Source organism: Serinus canaria, chromosome 6 (assembly GCF_022539315.1).
Source record: "Serinus canaria isolate serCan28SL12 chromosome 6, serCan2020, whole genome shotgun sequence".
NCBI lineage: Eukaryota > Metazoa > Chordata > Aves > Passeriformes > Fringillidae > Serinus > Serinus canaria.
In genome coordinates, this window is record NC_066320.1 from 22628308 (window position 1) to 22648658 (window position 20351).

The window sequence follows — 20351 nt, forward strand, 5'->3', positions numbered from 1 at the left end:
AGGATAACACTGGGAGACCCTTCCTACACCCATGGGTGCTGTTTATCTTCATGGCCAGGCAGAGTTTCATGATGCTATCTTGGGTCTGCCATGAGGCCTGTCCCACCCCAAAGGACAGCAGCTTGAGTGTGCTGCAGCCCAGTTTGGGGGAGAAAGGAGCCCAAGTCCCGGAGTAAAGCCCCTGCTTTGAGAGTCCCATGGCCCAGTGGATGATCCATGCTCCTCCCTCCAGTCAGGGATTTGTGTTACATCTGTAGGGCAGCAGCACTCTCACATCAGCCACATGCCTGAGTAGAGACACATTACCCATTCTCCTCCTTCAGAGAGAGCAGCCAAATGCAAAAGGTACTTCTCTAAGTGCCAAGCTGTATCCACAGCAGGTTGGCTTCTGCCAAAGCTGCAACAGGCAAAGGATAATGTCTCCAACCACATGTAGCTACTCCTAGAAAGCTGTAAAAGAGCTCTGAAATAATTAACAGCAGAGCAGAAAGTAGGAAAACATGTTCAAACTTGTATATCTGTTTCCTGGGCATTATTAGATCTCTTGTTAAAGCACAATTAAAGTAATAGATAAGCACATGAAATGAAACAGATGTCACTCTTGCTGGGAGTGGAGAGGAGCCACAAGGAGACTGCCCTCTGCTTTTCTTAAGCTCCTTAGCTCACGCTGCTCTTGTCCTACACCCAAAACAGCCATGAGGGCTTTCAGAAAAGTACCTGTAGCAGTCTTTTGGGTCCAAGGTGCCTCTGGCATGCTTGGGAGCATGGCGATGTTTGTAAAATGATGTGCTGTAGCACCCAAAACCTGCCTTTTCCCTGTTCTTGCTGTTCACCCCTCCTGCCTTGGCAGTTTGGAGGGGTCCAGGCAGAGCAGGGAGCTCTTTGGGCAGTGATTCTGGGGCAACAGCCACACAAAGCCAAACTTGAGACCATGGCAGCAAAGCCTCAGCTGTTTGGCCACTCCTTTTTTCCTGCCCTCAGCCATTCTAGAGGGGCAGTGGAGCACAGAGACCCCCTGAAGTGCTATTGCCATCTCGCATCAGGTCTTTCCCTGCCCTGGGGAGTGGGATGTGGTGCAGTTTACTGCTTATGGACAGAGTAAGAGGTTTGCTCTGGGCTTATAGAATTGGCAAGCCATGCTCAAGACAGAGCTTCCTTCCCGCCTCCCTGAGCTTACAGCACTGGATTCCCTCTTCAGATCAACATGGATTTATGCCAGCTGACAGTTCAGCTCAGCAGGGTTTCTAGGTTTCTAGGTTATATCTGGAATCTTCCCCCGAGGATTCAAGTCATCTCAACAGCTCACATCACTCTGGACATGGCCACTGCAGCCAGTGTCTGCCAGCTCTCCGCAAAACCACAGTAAGTCTGCAGCCTGCCTTGGTCACACTGGGGAGCAGAGGAGTTGCTGACAAGCTGTGGCCAGTCTGGCCTTCATTTCCCATTGCAACAGGAAGGAAACCTCATTGCAAAGAGTCAGTCACAAATCCCTGCTTGGGAAGAGCAGCAAGTGTTAATTGCTTTCCAACAATGAGTCACACCTGATCTGGGCTTGTCCTGTGCTCCCGTGAACTTCATGCCTTCTCCCTGCTGTGCCTCTAATTTCAGGGCTAGCAGGGTACAGGAATAAAGCTCCTTCAATAACTGCGTGTGGCGGAAATGTCAGTATTCCAGCGTGTTTACGACCTCACTTCAAATGGCCACCACACCAAAGATGTCAGGTTGGTCTGCAGCAGAGCCTGAGCAGGGGCTGGGAGGCTGCTGGGCTCCCTCAAGCGCTGGCAATCCCAGCAGGAAGGGACAGTCTTCAGCCCCGAGGGCCGCTGGAGGCCGGGATCTGGCTGCCACAGGAAGAAGAGCGAGCATGGTGAAGATGTGACGGGTGAACCCTTGCCGGCCCACACTAGCAGCAGGCGAGAGAGCTGATCTGGATAGAAAAAAACCAGGGCAGGCGATAAGTTGCTAAACCAATTATTTTTTCTGGCCTTTCTTAACTTGTTATGTGAGTATCTGATGAACCTCATCATGGCAATCCAGCATGGAGGCTGTCTGGTATGCTGGGAGCAGCAGTGCAGAAACCCTCTGACACTGCCCAGGAGCAAGGGCTGTCTCTGCCGAGCTGTGAATCACTGCCAGGTGCTCAAGGTGCCCCCACTCCGGCTGGGAGTGTGCACGATCACTGTGTGGGGACACGCTGGGACACAGCTGCAGGGGGAGATCCCCTTCTCCATGCTGCTTATATCTGCCAGTGGTGCTGGCACCAACAGATTGCTACCCACCGGACGCCCTGAGCCCAGTGACATGCCGCTGATGCCATCCCAGCGCCCTCTCCGTGCCGCCCTTCCGGGCTGCCCCAGGTCCGGCCGGGCTGCTGGGGTTTGGGACAATGTGAGCGCACTGGGGAGGAGGCTGAGCACGGCTCATGCTGAGCAGGAGTGACCAGCTGAATGGAGGATGAGTGCCTGGCGGCCACAGGGAAGCTGTCGGTCTGTCTGTGCGTGCGCGTGTGTCTGTGTGTGCGCTTGTGTGTGCGCGCACAGACCCTGCGCCCCTCTCCAGACAGTTCCGCCACTCACAACATGGCGGCCCGAGTACGCCCTCAGGCTCCCTCCTCGCTGTGCCACACTCAAGATGGCAGCGCCCTGCACGCAGACCCCGCCCCTCCCGGTTTTGCCATAAGCGACATCGCGCTGAATCAATGGCAAGCGGAAAGCTGCGCCGGCCACCCAATAGAGGAGTGCCGAGGGCGGGTCCGGGCGCGGGGTGCCCCTGGGCTCCCGTCCCGGGCCGCAGTCGGGCCGGGGAGGCGGGAGCGGGGGGTGGGGGGCATGGCGAGGAGGCTCCGCGCCGCCATGGCCCTGCTGCTGCTCCAGGCCCTGCCCGAGGGGCTGCCCGCCGGCGCGGAGCCCGCCCAGGTAGGGGGGAGCCGCTCGGGGGGTCTGGGGTCGCGCCGTGCCGTGCCGGGGGGCTGCGTCCCGGGGAAAAGGGGCGGCTGTGAGTGCGGGGGGCTGCGCCGGCCCTTGGGGCAGGGGCACCGGCGGGGCTGGCCGGGTGTGCCAGGTGGAAGAGGCTTTTGGGGGCCCGCCTAAGGTTTGGGGAGCCCCATGACTTGAGTGAAGCTGGGGGGGATGCAGAGCCCCGGCTTTGGGGGTTCCTGTGTACCGTAGGGATTGAGAGGTGGTGTAGGGATCCAGGCACGGGTGGCAATGCCGCTTGCAGGGGCATTGTGCGGCAGAGTGGCTGCAGGACGAAGTAGAAAGGTGTTTGACTGGACACCAAGGGAAAGGTGGCTGGAGGGGAGGAGGGCAGGAGGCTGGAGCTGGCAGGTGCACGGGGCTTTGCGGATGGAGGTGCAGTTATATTTTAGAGGTGGTGACAGGGAGCAAGGTGACCTGTGAGGGGACAGGGCTGGAGGAGGTTTGGAGTGAGCTGGGGGGTGGCAATGGGGCAGAAGACATGGGTCAGCAGGAAAGTGGGACTTGTGTGGTGCTGCCCAGGACAGGTGAGCTGGTCTTCCTGTGGCAGGAACAGTGGAGAAGGAGCTTTGGCACACAGCTGTCGGCAGCGGGAAGGAAGAGGGAGCTGTTACAGCTGGGATGAGGGGAACCAGGCCTTGTCTTTGTAGGCTCTGACCACCCGGTAACTACTTTTGTCATGCCTGGGAAGGGTTTTAATGAAGTTGGCTCCCTCTTTTTCATCTCTTTACTCTGTCTCCTGACTATGCTACAATATGTACAGTTCACATCTCCAGTGGTGGTCTTCAGTCCAGCAGTGTACACACCTGTAACTTCTCCCACCTTGACGTGTATGTTTAGTGATGCTCAGTGAGGACAGCACTCTGCCAAGCAATCTGTGCATGACCTGGATCTTATGGTTCATGGAGTCATTATGCCTTTTTCACCTTGTGGAAAGCATGGATGGAATATGATGACTTCTGGTTTGATATGGTGTCTTCTGTATAAAGTACAAATTGCAGTTTGCATTTGTTGAAGGTCAGAGATATTGAGATGCTGATCTGTGACTGTGGGTCACAGGTGTCATGTGGTGCGTTGTGCTTAATGTCAAAAGGATGCAGATGGATGTGTCCTTCTGGAAGGTGTCCACTAAAACACTTCCCAATATTTCTGCAGGAGGAGGAGGCGAGGAGTTTGTCTACAATTACAGATGTTATGCCTCTTTGAATTCTGTTCTTTTCAATGTGTTGAGAGCACCAAATATACTTTAAAAGCTGTGTAATTCGCTGTTCCTAGAGCCATTCCAAATTCCCTTCAGCCACACTGAGGCTAAGGCTTGGCTGTTCCTGCCCTAGGTATCCAGATGCAGGATTGTGTTGAACTGTATGTTTTTCACATTGTCTCAACTGCCTTTAATAGACGGAAGTCCTGGTGCTTCCTCCGTTTCACCTGCAGGCTGAGGTACATAAACTAAACGTAAACAAGCACATCTCAGAACCGTTTTGCTGTCTGGTTGTTGTGGTACCCAGCTGTGAGCAGTGGTCAGGTGGTAGGATTATCTGTATGGTATCTGTGAATCTCTACTACCCTATACATGCTAATAAAAATGTCATACCTGCTTTGAAGAATGTGCAAGATGCTCCCTGCCTCAGACAGTTTATACATTAGTCAAACAAATAGGAAGTAGAAAAGGAAGACAGAAAAAAGGAGGAAGGCATGGAAGCAATTGTACATCTGGATTGCATGTGGAATAGTGGCATTTGTGACTTGTGGATATACTCTCTAGTCAGTACACCAGAAATAATCCTGAAATAATATGTCTTGAGTGGTACAATACATGAGAGTGGGGGAGAACAGGTTGGGCTGCCTACGTTTTCTTTAAGAGCACTTGGATAGGGATGCATCTTTTACTCATTTCTTTTCCATAGTCTGTCTATATAAAACTCTCACAGCTTTTTTTAGATCTTAAATGTATACTCTGTCTGTCAAAAGGCTGGAATTATCTCACTGCACGCTAGAGATTGACAGCTGCCCACTCAAAAACCAGCGTGGTAATGTAGGATCTTGAGAAATGAGCATGTAACAAAACTTCATCTGCTTTGGTGTTGCCTTAGAGCCTGATTTCATCAGAGTGAGCCAGTGAGTTCACAGAGAAGACCTGCAGTGGGGCAGTGCTGGACTTGGAAGATCTCTGCACCAAAGGTTCCTGTGTTTCTTCCTGAAACCCAGACAGCATTTGTCTCTTGTCCTCTCCAGAGTGCTGTTGCCCTTGCTGCCTCTGGTGACTGCTGCCTACTTCCATATACCTTACAGACATTTCTATGTCCTTATTGCTTCTGCTGTCAGGGAGAGCTTCTTGCTCAGGGTCTGTGTCCCCTTGCCTGGAAGAACTGTACCACAGACCTGGTGGTCTAAGGCTGGGCTGCAAGAAATGTGTCCTTTAAATAATTCAGGAGGTGGAGCTGTACTGCCTAGCACTGAACAAACATTCAGGAGAACACACTGTGCTCTGCAGGAGTGTCTGATTTTTCAGGTTAAAATAAGTCCAGACTGCCCAGGATCGTCAAAGACCTTTCTTTTAACTAAAGTGGATCACAGAGAAAATGATGGGCTGTTATATTATCTTCTATCCCAAATCCAGGTTTATCTGTCTCCATGACTATTCATTGCAGATTCACTTGTAATCAGAGCACGAAACTTAGTTAACTCGAGTGGAAGCATTTATTAGTAGATTACAGGCTGAAGTATTCCAATTATGTTGTAATAAAATCAGGATAAACATCACAGGAGGAAGAAATCTAGCTGTGTTCAGTAGCAGCTGTAGAAGTGGAGTCTTACCAGCACACCTTAGCTATGTGCTTCTTCTCAGTTTGTGGCAGAAGGAAATAAGGAATTAATATATTTCATAATGAAATTGATAAAGTTTGTAATGAAAAACTTCAAACATTAACCTTTTTTTATCGTAGTTTGTCTCTACAGGGCAGAATAAAGGTTATTTGACCGTCTCAACAATCTGTCTGCTTTCCATGCCTGCAACTTAATGATCACATAGTTTTCTCAACTGTTGTTGTCTTTAAAAACAAGAGATTTAAGTGAATGTTAACTATGTGACAAGTCTGTGGAATCTGTCTTTCTCTAATAAGGTGGTTTTGAGCCAAAATCTGGCAGAAGCATGTTCATAGAGACTGATTTAATCCCAAATTAAAGAATTTGCTTGAAGTATTGCGACTTGAGGCATGATTCATCATATGTGACAAAGAGGACAGATCCTTGCTTTAAGGAGCAACTCGGCAGGACTGTCACTGTGGCTAACACCCCTGTAACACAGAGTTTCTGTGACCACAGCTCTGACTGCACCAATGTAGCATTACCATGCTTCATCCAAGGCTTTGACTGGATTCACACCCTTTCAGAGCATCACTTCCGGTAGTCTGTGAACTGAACAGCAAAGTTACAATTCTCATGTAACAGGCTCCTCATCTGTAAGTTTAAAACAATGTTTTTGATTAAGGTAAAGATAATTAGTTACAATTGCACTTCTTTGTCTCCTGAAATGCATCAGGTTCCTTCAGGGGGAGAGCTGCTTGTGTAACCATGGGATGTATTTTGTCTGCCATATCTTTGTCTGAGACTCTTGGTTTTTTGGCTTGCTAATATCCACAATTTTGGCAGGAGGCAGCAGAGATCAAAGTACGTGATGCACTTGCTTAGAACAGGAACCTTTAAATAACTGCAGGCTGGGTTAAGGACTGCTCTTTCTGGGATGATTATACTACTGTGAACTCTGGTGTCTCATCTGTATAGCAAGCTTTCCTGCTGATTAAATTTTGTTTGTGAGTTGCACTCATAATTATGCAAAATGCTTTAAGACTTTCAACTTGCATCTCTGCAGCTGGGCAGCAGATGGAAAGTCAGGTCTGAAAATGCCCAGTGAATCCTGGAGAGGACAGTGGCAGATTTCTTCATAGAAGTCAGGCATCTCTGTGACTGGGACCTGTCATTGTCTTTCTGAGAGTTTCCCTGCCACCCTGCAAATATCAGTTAAGAAAAATATAGCTAGCACCTGTTTAAGGATGAACTTGGGCAACTGTTGCAGAGTTTTGTGTGAGAAGGGAACTTGGAAGGTTTCATCTGCCAGAGTTGTTTTGCTATGGTTGGGGATTTTTCCATCCTCCCAGCCTGTTGGGCCAGGTCAGCCACATCTGGCTAGTGGGAGTGTCCAGTACTGAGTGTCCTTGAGCAGTGGCCCTGCTGTATGAGGTGCTGCTCTGCTCTGAGGTCCTGTCTAAAGTGGTGATCTGCCATTGGCAGAGAGGCAGAGGATGGATGTGCTCAGTGTTTGGCCACATTTCAACAGCAGTTATTCAGACCTGGCTAAAACACCCACTGAACCCTCACTTTCATTCCCAGAAATGCTGCTTCTCTAAGCATCTTCCACAGCTGCTTTTCTGCTGGCAAAAATGGAAATTCTGCTCTTTTATATGGCTCTGTCAGCCTGTATTAATGTGGTGTTATGTTGATGTTCGCCTTTGTCTTTCTGTGGCATTTGAGGGGCACTAATGTTGGTAATAGTTTGTGTTTCTTTATGATCCCCCATATGGCCATCCTCTGAGGTAATGGGCAATATATTTAATAAATGCAAACTGCCCACCTTTTCTTTTTGCCTTTTTTTCCTCCCAATGTGACATAAAGGGGGGATTGGCAGGATTGAACAGACTTTTGCTTGTGGCAAAAAGCTATTGTTGGGCTAATGATCCTGTGGCCTACTTCTCCATGCAGTGCTGTCTCTGATGTGCCCTGTGGTTGTGGCTGTGCCTATGCAAAGGTCTCCTTGTCAGGCATGTCCAGCAGTTTCAGAATGCTGAGCTGCACGTGGCCTTTTGTTCTGTCTCCTGACAACATGTACTTGGTATCAGGTTTGGGGGTATTCCTCTGGTCTGAGCTGCCCTGCTTTACAGGGTAAGCATTTGCCCTTTCTGGATAGCTGCATAGGAATCCTCTGAGCTTATTAATGCATATAACCAATGACTTTATGTCTCTTACACAGTCTTTTCTTGCATTTGTTTCAGAATGAAACAATTGAATCCACAACAAGCAGGCAAGCTGTGCTGCTGTTTTTGCAATGTAGGGAAAAGGAGTCAGCATGTCAGAGATCTTGAAAGCAGTCTCTGAGGCAGGGCTGGTGACAGTCCTGGAAGGGCCATTAGTCATGGCAAGGCAGAGATGCTCATTGCACGTTGCAGGACAGCCTGATTATGCCAGGTTTCGGTTTGTGCTTCTGAGTCAGAGAGCTCAGGGTGACGGACAGTATTCTTGTAAGAGTTCCTTGAGAGATGCTGACAGGGAAGTTGGATCCCTCCTTCCCCCTGCTGTCGTGTGTGATTGGAAGGCCCACAGCTAAGAAGAGATGTTTTGAGATGCCAACCCCTGGATGCTGTGGCAATGGAGCTGTGACAGGTGATTGTGTGGCTGGGCCTGTGAAGAGTGCACGTAACAAATGTACCTGAAATAACAGCTGGCTGGAGAGGACAGGCTTGCCAAGCAGGAATTGCATGCCTTTAGCTCGCTTGTTAAAAGAAGTGTGTTGGTGTGGCAGTCACAAATGAAGTTTTTTCCATGATTTCAGCAGCAGATGCTGTTTGACTGCAGAGGAAGGCTCAAGGTGCTGCAGAGACCTGCTGTTTATCTGCTTGGACAAGGAAAAGCTTGATTCTTCTCTAATGATGTGATTATCAGTGGGATCACCACCTCCAGTATTATTTTTAGATGATAGCTGTGGTGTGTACAACTGTTTTTGGAACTGCAACAGAGCAGTTTGCATGCAGGGGTTTGCTAGGTGCAAAGTGAGGTAGATGATGGTGACAGACTGATGCAACAGGACAAACCATTTAATGCCAATGTAGCCAATGTTCCTTGGCATGCTCTTCCCTGAACAACACCTGCAAACAGAAGGGAGAGACTGTATTTTGTGTGAAGGCACCTTGTGGTGCTGCTTGTTTGCAGGCCTTCTCTGCTGAGCCAGTATCCATCCACCTGGCATCACCTGAGGTGGTCCAAACTGGTCAGAGGAAAAAGGACATGAGAACTGGGTTGTGTAGGAGATTCAGATGCAGGTTTCTGACAGTTCCTTCTTCCCAAGTACTTTTATACTGTCATATTGTAAACCAAATCCAAACACTGACAGTGCACAGGAAGCTTATGAGGAAGTGACTGAGAGGAGATTCCCAATGCAGATCCTGAGGGCACAGAGCTTTGGCCAGCAGCATTTTAAATTGCTTCTTGCTGACAATGGGTTGCAGAGGTGTAGGTGGGTATGGCAAGCAGCTGCCAGAACTGACAAGTTGCAGGGTGCTAGGTTTAGGGAATAAGAGACAACAGGGACCTTTCCTTTTTTTGTAGAGGAACAAGACCTTGTGTTCCTGACTGCAGTCTTTAGGACTAGCAGAGGAAAGAGTGAAACTCAAGAAAGGAAAGATCTGTTAGCAATAAAAAAGAGGATTCTCCCTTCTTTCCTCTTTAATCTTCTCCATTACTATGAGGTGGCAATATGTTACTTCTAATGGTGATGTGTTTTTATTTCATCTCTAGTTTTGGCATGTGCAAGGCAGTAATAAAAATTTCAGAGGCAATTCGAATGGAGGTCCATGGGGTTTGGTTTTTTGTGTTTGGGTTTGGGGGGTTTTTTTGTGTTTTGGTTTGGGGTTTTTTGTTTGTTTTGTTGCTTGTGGGGATTTATTTTTGAGATCTGGGAGGGAACATGGGAAAAGCAGAAACTAACCCTCTCTTGGCTCTACTTCAGGCTGAGGGAGCTTGTCAAGATACTGACATTTGTTGAAAGTCCTGGAGAAGGGAGAGAGAGTGACTTGAGCAGGAAAATGGATTTTATTAATGAAAGAAGATAGTTCACAGAAGAAGGTGAGCTTTATATAGTTATCAGTGTCCATCTCCCCATCCATTTTGAAGCTACTGACCAACTTGAATGAAATTTGATAGTAAGAGGCCTCAAAGATGCATAAAATTTCAACAGAATTCCTGAAAACAGATAAGCAGAGACACCTTATAAACCCAAACAAACAGGGGATCACTGAGTGAGAAACTACACTAGTGAGCTTATTAGCACTGGGAAATTTTTGAGTTGGGTTGACTGACATGATACATGCCCTGCCTCTTACCAGAGCCTCCACTGGAGCTCACAGTTTGTGAGCCTGCAAAGTCAGTCAGCCTTGTGGAAAACATTTATGGGAGGTCAGCTCCAGTGGTTACACAGCTACTTTTATTTTTCATTTTGTCTCCTGCTGGCTAAAGAGCAAATTGAAGGTGAAAAGGCTGATAAGCTGTAGCAACAGCTATGAAGAGTGTGTTTTGCCAGGAATCTCACCTGCCATGCTGAGCTTTCCCTGTGTAAAAGGTGTCAAGTGTTCCTTTGGAAGCAGGGAAGACACTTGACCATTTATGACTTGCCTACAGACAGTGCAAAGGCTTTTTAGTGAGCAGAACTGATTCACTCTTTTCTCTCATGTCCAGCACAAAGATATGACCAGCAGGTCAAGTACTGTTGTCCACAAGAGACCTTTTTTTTAACTTATTGTAGAATCAGAGCTGATAATCAAGAAAGACGGTCTCAGATAATACTTGCAGTCAAACAATGGTGTAATGGTGGTAGCCACACCAAAGGCCTGATATAGAAGGAATGCAAAATATTCAGAAGTCCTCTTCCTTCTAAGTTCTGTATTCCTTACTCTGTGTAATAAGATTTTTTATTTTTTTGTGCTGTATCAGGAGTCACTTGTTTGTTTTAAAAACCTCTTTCTCTGTTTGGGATCCTCATTAAATCCCAGGTGGTGGATGACTGCTGGCAGGAACCCATGGAAACTGCATGTCTTCTGTCTTCAGCAGAAGATCAGGCCATCCTGTTGCATAAATTATCCCCTGTGACAGCCATCCCACTGGTGATGGGCAGAAAATCTGTCCCACAGAAGTAGCAGTGGGTAAAAGCACATTTTAGAGCTGAGCTAAACAAGAATTCGGAGTGACTGGTGTGGAATGAAAGGGTTGAGTGGGGGCTGAGATCACAATGAGCCAGGAGGTAAGGGAAGGGCTGGAGGAGGTGGTGGGCTTAGTACAGGCGTGTTGTAAACACTGAACAAAACCTTTGAAGAAGGCAGTCTTCAAGGCCACAACACTGGGCTGACTTCATCCTGGGCTGACTTCATCACATCCTGTGTATCAAATGTAACTGTAAAATGACCAAACTTGCCTCTCTTCTTGGGGGAAGGAAAGAATTTTCTTCAGTTATGATCTGAAAGACCTTTACTCTGCTTGGAATGCATGTAACTACCTGAATACACGTGAAAGTCATGACTCATGTCTGGGTCTCCGGTGTGATGAATTCCTGTTTTTCTTAGTGGTTGCCTCATTTGTTTGCAGAGTGCTTTAACAGTGAATGCCGAAGAGGAGAAGGAGAAGGGTTATGCCTGTGTTGAGTTGTCTTCAAATTACCTTGTTGTTTTTTGACTTCTGTCTTTTTAGAAGATGCAAACTTCACAAACAGCTTGCATTTGACTCTCCAACCTCCTGTGATCTGCAGCTTAGATAAAACAGGCTTGCAGACATCTGTCATTGCTGATTGTCTCCATTTACTGACACTTAGCACTTGGACTCCAACAGAGCCTATCTTAAATCACTGTGTCAAAAATAAGAGCTCTTATTTCCCTCTACTTTTTTTCCTAGCTGTATTGTTTTCCTTTTGTCTCATTGTTTTGCTCATTTTTCCAACTCATCTCACTAGGAATTTTTGCATCTCACATGCTTGGTTATTCATATCACTCTCATGTTTGTGGCTCATTGTTTTTACTGAGTTTCTTGCTTTTCTGCTCTTTTTATTTCTACTTTCCAGAGTCTGTCTTCATACTAAAACAGTGGTTAGGTTGTCAAAACAAGAGTTAGGAGATTTTTCTCCTCAGACCTATTTTGTGCTCTTAGGCCCATCATTTGACTCCAAAGTCCAAGGATCATCCTGCCAAAGATGAATTCAGGAGCTCTGAAGCAATCATTTTCTCTTCTAAAACCTGCAGTCTGCTTTCTTTAGATGGACTAGCTGGAGAAGCAGTCCTCCTTTATTTTCAGCATGATATACATATTTTGAGAAGCATTGTGCCAGGAAAACTTTAGTTTAAGGGCCAAACAAATCTGTTGTTGCCTTGTTTCACCTTTGCTGGCATGTAACTTCAGGCTGGTGTGAAATATAAGGGGTTGCTGTGTTCCTGGTGTGCATGAGGCTCAGACTCATCTCCTTTTTTCACAGCCTTTTACAGAGCAGATAAACTTTGAGCAACACAAAGTGTGACAGTGATGGTTTCTTGTCTGTGTTATGTTATCTAACAGTATGTAACCAAAACTCTTCTTGCTGTAATCCTGCTCTAAAAGATTTTAGAAGTGCAACCAAAGGATTAAGTACATTCAGTGTGTCCTAATAAAACAGGACTAAATCTGTATGCAAGGCAGTGAACAGTTTGCTTCGGCTGGAAAATGTAGAAGTCTTCAGGGGAGGAAAGCAACACTAGATGAGATGTTTACAGTGACCTGGCTGGGTGGTGTGGGCCATCTTGATCTTTTGGAACCAAACAAATGGAGGGTTTATTTGTGTCTATGAAACTGTGTACCTTGCATGAGTGTTATCTGGAGGCTGGCTGAGTGCTGCTGTTGATGTAGCCTTTATCATTACACAGAAAAAGTTATTTTTACAGTTCTGGAAACCTTAAGTTCTAGTGGCACTTCACAAGCTGGGACAGACTCTGAAATGAATGATCCTAGATTTTGTTTATTTGTATTCTTTTGCTGAGAGCTCTTACTATCAGTGGCTCTTCTTGCACAGGCACTGCCTGCCAACCGTCCTTCTGAAGGCACTTTCCTTTAGGACAGGGTGCAAGGTAAAACTTGTTTATGATTTTAACTAGTCTCTAATTAAAGAAATGGTCTTTAAACATACTTCTTTTATCTGGTTCAACCTAATAACCTCTTCATTTACAAGTCTTGCACTGCTTCTGTGTTGGTCAGCTTTTTCCCTATCCTGGCAGCAGGCATCTTGCATCTGCTTGTTATGAGGGCTCTCGAGGCTGAAGTGCCTTGCTAGCTTACTTAACCCAAAAGATAGTGCAACAATGGGGAAAAATTAAAAAAAAAAAATGGGGCTTAGCTTTAGTTTTGGGTTTTTTTTAAGAGTGAATCTATAAATATTATTAAAAATATTTTTTAAACACCCCAATGTACTCCCTTTGATGAAGAAGTAGTTTTGCAAGAACTCTTCAGTTGTGATCCTGGCTTACCACATGATATTAAGAAAATAATTTCACATTTCTCATCTACAATTGGGACATTAAAATGGCAAATGTACTATGAACTGTATTTTTTGTATCAAAGTACTAGGGGATTGGGTGGTACTGGCTGTATAAATAGTGTGTAATTTTTCTCTTCAGCTGGATGTCTGACTAAAAGTCTTCAGGTCTAAATTATTAATTGTTAACTAAGAAGCACTTGCTTTTTTTCTGCAAGGTTTTGGTCCAAAGGTTTTTAATGCCCTCGAGTACTATGGTCAAACTTTACCTAATTGTCGAGATACAGTTTTATTGTTCTTGGCTTCTTCTGTACTTGAGTGGAGACTGTTCTTCTATTTATCTGGAAAGCATTACTGTAAATAATCAACATGTGAAGACACACGAGGATTGAGCTTTAGTGCCCCTCACAAATTGCATGTGCTCTGTTTGTGCATGGAAAACTATTCCTTCAAGTGAAAGCTTTTCCTTTTTTGCAGCTGAGTTAATTGGTTCTGTAGCAGAGTCAAAACATGGAGTTTCTTGTATCTTATTTCCCCTTGGAGACAACAGCACACAGAGATGGAGATTTGGAACCAAAGCAGCAGGTTCAGCAAGTGGAGCAGTGGAAGCTGGCTGAAGTGCAAATTCAGAATCTGAAAAGGGAGTGTAGAACCCAAACTGGCAGCACAAACTGTTTTTACAGCTGCATTTTGACTTCTGGATACTTCTTAGTACAGGGTAGTCTCTTTTCTAGGCTTTTGAACTGCATACCAAAATCTTCAGATGTCCATGAATCATAAGAGCATACCTTGGGAGTGAAAGGGAGAGGGAGCCTGGAGTAGGTTGCCAGCAGATCCTGATCCTTATGGGATGCTCTTGGGCTGTGCAGGCAGAGGAATGATTTCCAATTGCCCATGAGATGTCCTGGATGTCATCACAAAAGCTTGCCTTGCTTTCTTTGGCACCAGGAATTCTACTGCCCAGCTGCTGGGAAGGCTCAGACATCTGTGTTAAGTTCTTCACGGGATGAGATACCCAACCTTTCTGCAAAGAGTAAGATCATCTGATGGGTCTAAGGGGGACATTTTATATGTGCACTCTGAAATGACATCCTTAATTTCCAAACAAGCATGTGTCTTGCACTCTTGCTATTTTACATTTCACCTTTCATTTGGTGATGAAATGAGCATTCTGATTTAGCTTGCTAGCTCTTCAGTGCTAACCTGTCTTCTCCCCAAGTCTTTCAGATAATCCTTGTCCTTCCACAAAGAGGGAGCAGGCTATTTCTGCATGGGTGGTGGGTGTATGTTTTTGCATTTGTTGCTCTCGTTAAAGTGAGAGCTTGTTCTGTTTGTGCCAATAACACCTTTGATCCTCTTATATAAAGGGAACACTGGGTGTCCTGCAGAAAAGACCTCTTTAAAGTGCCTTGCAATGTTATGCTTCTACATCACGGTTAACAAAAGTTCATAAATCCATACTGGACTGGGGACCAAGTACAGTTCTCTATACTGCATTCCGCAGCACACACGATTTATTCTCAGCTTGACCTCATGATTGACCTCATGTGGACTTGTGCCCATGTAAGAAGCAGCTAAAATCAGTGGTCTGAGCACTAATCTGCAAGTTGCAGACAGTAGGTTATTTAGTGAGAATGCTCCACAAGTCTCTTGCTGCAGCATTTTCATTCAAAAAGGTCATTTCCATGAGTTCGTGCACAGCTGAATTTAATGTTCTTTCTCAGCAAGGCAGGCCACACTGGAGAGTGCATAATTATAATAAATACAACTTTGTTCTCAGCTGAAAAATCCATCTGAAATAAATTTTTCCAGCCCTTCCAAGAAATGCTTTTAGTAAGATAAATAAAAGCAATTCTTGCCGATTTCACATTCATTCAGCAGGAATGCTGGTGGGTGTAGGGTGCCTCCACTTAAGTCACTCATCACAGTGCCTTCTGGGCTCAGTCATATTCAATAGCTGGCTAAGGATAGCACTTGCAAATTGGGTTTCTCGCAAACCAATTAAACCCAAGTTCATTATTTCTTACTTGGTTTGAATCCTGGTTATTATTTTGAGTAAAATTGTTCTTAGCAACAAGTACAGAGAGTTCAGTTACACTCTCAACTCAGACAAACTTTAAACAATGCTTTGATAGGTGCATCTGGTTTTTGGGATATGCATGTATTTATACAAGCTTTTGTGGCTTATTTTCTGGTTGGCACTTCTGTGTAGTCAAAGAAGATTTGTTTTCTTCTGTGTTCTGTTTCGCAACAGTGGAAATACTGAAAAAGTCTCAGCCTAAATATGGAAGGAAAACTAGGGGTTGTTCTTTTCCTCCAAAACTTCTAAGCAAGTACTTTTTTAAAATCCCCTCTTTGCTTTCACCTTTCAAGAGACTGAGCAGAGTGTGAAATGTCCTATCTTGTCTTTTTTTTTTTTTTTTTTTTTTTTTTGTCTAGGTATAGTAAAGAGGCTCTGCTAGTTGATTGGGATACTGTTGCTGGTGGAAGCTGAATTTTCTCACACTTCTCTTGGGTTCATGTGCAGGTCTGGTTACCTTTGAGATTTCAGAGGGGCTCTGCAGAGTGGTGCCTAAATATCTTTTTGCTTTCCCTGCAGAGACTCTAGATAAGCAGTTTCCAAGCTCCTCCACTCAAAGCTACCACAGCTTTTGGTTTAGGAACTCCCTGGTTCCCATTGTTCCTACTATTGTACAGTTGGCTGTTGCTGCAGGGTCACTCTTCTGCAGGACTCTGCTGGGATCTATGAGACTGCAAGGGAGAAAAGACTCACATGGCAGTGTCAGTTGTAAATGAAAGGTAGCGCTGTGATTCTGCTCTTGCCCTGAATTTGGACAGCCCTGTGCTGTACTGCTTGGCATGAAGAACTAGCTGCATCTAAGCTGTCTTGTCCTGTTTTCACTTTGGAGAGAGGGAAGCATAGAGGCCGTTCTAAAGGAAAGAAGAGCCTGATACCTAGGAAAGAAGAGACAGTTGACTGTGAAGGGAGAAAGCAGAGGGAGATGACTGAAATCTGAGTGCTCTGACTTCATTAAATGCAAGTGATAGTCCTGGACCTGAAGATGTGGGGTGGAAACTCGTTTACTTTCATTCACCTTCTGTGTGCTAAATTAGATAGTCATCTCTCAATGGCTTGGTATCTCTTCAAGCCCCAGTGGATTTCCATTGACACCAGAGAGTGATCAAAGGGGAAATATACTCTTTCTTGCTAGACTGGACTCGTGCCTTATGGTCACATTCATTTAATACCGATTGGGAGCAGATTTAATTAGCACTTAGATCACGATGGTCTGCCTTTTTTTCAAGGTATTATTTTCTCTCCTTGCTTATCTACTTTATTCCACTGCCTTCCTTTTCCTGATGCAAGTCTTTGTGTTCTCTATTTTATCTGTTGAAGCCATCAGGACTTGAATACTTGGTACTTGCTAATGAAGCTTGCTTGGCAGTGAGAAGGCATGGGAAGCTCACTTCAACTAATTGTTTTAGGATCTCTTCATGCACCATGACCCTATGCACAGACATGGTTTACTTTAGAAAGATTGTCTTAAGTTAGAAAATCAGCTTTTGTTCAAAGAGGAAAACACACATTGATCAAAACTTGAATTTCATGTGGATCGTGTAAACATGTAATTTGGGTTAGATCTGGGCATTGGAAAATATGTAATGCTGTTGTCCAGGAAGTTCCAGTGCAAGAAACGTGGGGAACTTCAGAAAGTCACATTAACTCTCCTTGGGGAAGTGCCTCAGAAATCCTGACCTCTGCATTTCTGCCATGTGTGTGACGCTAGTGGAGATGATCACTTGAGCAGTTGCAACATTCTTGTATACATAAGTTTGAATGACACTATGAACTGTGGAAAGAATAAGGCTGTGCTTCCCATATTGCCCCCCAGAGACTCTCCCTCTGGCCCTGTACATGAGCAATCACTTTATTGTCAAAGCACTGTCTGCTTCCATCAATGCCATGCTTCCTATGGTCAAATCACAGAAACCTTTTTCTAGGGGTCTGTGCACTTGAATTTCTAGGGGTAATGGCTGTGGCTCTCGGACACCTCTGCTCTTTGCCAAGCCATCATCCAGTGTGTAAGGTTTTGGGCTGACACAGATATCCTGTTCCTATCGCCATCCGCTAAAAGTTTCCTGTCAAAGATGTTAGTTTTACTCTTTTTTATCAGCCCTGACAAAAGTTGTTATTTAAGTGTTGCTCAATATTTTCAACATGATTTTGGGATGACTGCTAATTCCTTCAATGCCATGTTTTGTTTTAGAATTTCTAATCCCATTTTCTATGACTAAGTTCAGTTGCGTGGTTTCCCCATAAAGGATTAGGGTTTACTGCTATAGGTACGTCATCCTGCCTTTGAAGCTGCTTGCTCATGCTTTCCTTGGCAAGCTCTGGCAGATGTGCTTGGGAACAACAGAGATGGTATCTTTTTGAAGCTGTGAAAGGGTTAATTGGAAGCATGTTTATGAAATCAGGTTGCTCACCCTTACAAGCTTTTACTGTGATATTTTGGAATGCTTTAGGAAGATTTATCACTTGCTTTTGTAATTTATATTACCTTTTTATTTTCTTTCTTGAAGCTATTTTAATGCTATATGTGATATTGTGAAAATTAGCTAGGATGAGTACCTTTTCTTGGCAAGTCCTTAATTGCACACCTCTTGGATGCCAACTGGAGAACGTGACTGTCTTCTTGTCGATGGCCTGGTATTTTTGGGATGGCTGAAGGAGTGTAGAGCAGCTGAAGCACATCTGTAGTTCCAAAGATGATTGATTCTTCTCAAGAGCCTTTTTGTAGGATTGGGGTCACACTTGTGGGTGAGTTTGCATATGTGATGGGGAGAGGGGCTGATGGCTGTTCGTGGGAGTGTTATATTTCATCAGGGGGATTAAAAATATTACTATTGATTAGGAGATGGCTTTAAGAGATTCTTCAGTGAAATGGAGCACCTGCACATATGCAGTACTTTTTGAAAAATGTTAAACAGCATCTACCCTCTGCTGGGAATTGTTAATTGTGCTTTTGGCTCTATCTGCTCGCTGGCACATGTACCATTGTGAAATTTTTACAACCAAACAAAATATCAGAGAATGGTTCTCTTCAAGATGAAGTGATAGCTGCCTTCAGCTGATGCCTCTTTGAAACCAGTTGAGGAGCATGTGCTTGCCTCATTGGGATCTGCACCTACCTGCACTGCTGTAGAATGTGGATATTGATGCAAGGCTCCTGGATTACAAAGAGCCTGGATAGTTCTGGTAGGGTAGATGCCATGATGCCAGGCTCTGCAGATGTTCATAATGCAGTTGAACAGAATGTGAAAACCTTAATTCCTAGTAAGTCATCTCAAAGTGGATCTGTTTGCGCATTTTCATAAAAAATGTCTTCATTTTAGTAAATTTCTAAAGCCATGACAGAGACTATTGGGACTTGCTGTGTTTGCCCCTGTCTAGTAGTGAATGCTGAGCTTTGCATCTACTGGCTTTTGGTACCAATTCATGTGTTGTGTACTTGTAAAACCAGGATCTTCTAGAAACCCATAGGAATCAAGTGTGACTGTTACTTGTATTTTCTTGCTTGTTAAAATGGCACAAATGTAGACTCTTACTTCTGAAGATCTCTTTTCTTCCCAAGGAAGTATCATCTCCTGGGATTTAAATATTTGCTGATGCAAATCTCTGTGATCACAGTTAAAGAACTACAGAGTGTCACATCATTAGGTCACCAGTTCAAATCTAGTCCAAAGAGGTAATGGGCATTTTTATACCCCTAATGCCTTTCATCAGATTTATGTTTACTTGCTTAAGCTAAAACTGGAGCATCTGCTATTCAAAATTATGGTTCAAGTGGAAAATAAACACTAGAAGTAGATCTTTCTATAGCAGAAAATCCTGTTTGACTTGTGTATCTGTATATGCTTGTAAGCACACATGGAGCTTTAGAAGGAATAACAGTTGCAGAGAAACGGATGCATTTAGTCAGGTCTGGTATTTTTGGTATGCTTTTCTATGACTTTTAAATTGCAAGAGCTTTTGAATTAAATATAGGAGGATACGGACTTTGAAGGCAAAGAGATTTTGAAATTGAAAATGCAATGGGAGAGTATTTTGAATGGCAACTGAAACACTTTTGTACAAAGTATTTTTGAAATTCTTCCAGGCAGCTGCTCTTCTAGAGAATGATGGTTGGTTGGCTTCTTTCTTCTTTCTTTCTTTCTTTCTTGTTTGCTGCTTCTAGTATTCATGTCAGAATCCTTGTACAAAGCTGCACTGCCAAATCTGACCTCTAAATTCAGGTTTCTGGTCAAGAAGTGTGCACTTCAGTGTAGAGTAACATCTGGTACTTGTGATAACACATTAGACTGTACCTTGCCCAAGCTGCAGAGAGCTTCAGGGGTTCAGTTCAGCAACACAGGCCTTTGCAGCTTCACAGTTCCTCTTTGTGTCCTCTTTGAGTTGTTATTCTGAAGTTGGGAAATCCTTGCAGTCTCTTTGAGATATGCTGTGATTTGGAAAGCCTTGCTAATCCCTGCAGTCAGGGGCTGATCTCTTGTGTGCTGGGATATGCCTGCAACCACCTCTTTCTTCCAGCCTTTTCCTGAATGTTTCCCGAGCGCTCTTTGGCTTGTTTCAGGGACCAGCCTGGCAACGTTATCAGGAATCAGTAGCTGGAGTCCTTCAGGAAAGAAGTTGAAGATGCTGAAGTATGAATTCTGGTGTCCTGGTTGTTAGAATCTGTTAGCAGAGACATCAAGATGTGAAGAAGAGAGATGTGAAAGCTGGTACAAGTGTTCTTTTCTTTGTGCTCCTGGTTGAGAAATTAAGATTTGAGCTGGCTTCCCCAGCCCAAAGGCTGTTGCATAGCTTCCCATGCATCTCTTGCCACGGGAGATCACTGGTAACTTGTGTCAGTATTTTGAGGTACAAAAGTGGGTTGTGAGGTGTGGAGAGAGAAAAATTAGATGTTAAATGGCATGGGAAAAAACGTTGCCCATAGAACTTGAGTCATCACTGTGGCACTTTGTCATGAGAGTTCCGGTCCTGTGAGTCTGGAATATATGTT

General features: G+C 44.8%; 1 protein-coding gene across 5 annotated transcripts in view; it reads left to right on the forward strand.

The window, feature by feature from the left end:
- The first annotated feature begins 2776 nt into the window (after positions 1-2776).
- WBP1L (WW domain binding protein 1 like) overlaps positions 2777-20351 on the forward strand; it is a 59178-nt gene continuing 41603 nt past the window's right edge. Inside the window, exons 1-2 of one of the 5 annotated variants that reach the window (XM_030241362.2) lie at positions 2787-2915; positions 9754-9869. In XM_030241362.2, the coding sequence (XP_030097222.1) occupies positions 9843-9869 (27 nt within the window). In that variant the 5' untranslated portion in view covers positions 2787-2915; positions 9754-9842. Of the gene's footprint in view, positions 2916-9753; positions 9870-14278; positions 14321-19932; positions 20071-20351 lie in introns of those variants that run through there. The other 4 variants (XM_018910648.3, XM_050976233.1, XM_050976232.1 and 1 more) reach the window with 4 other exon arrangements.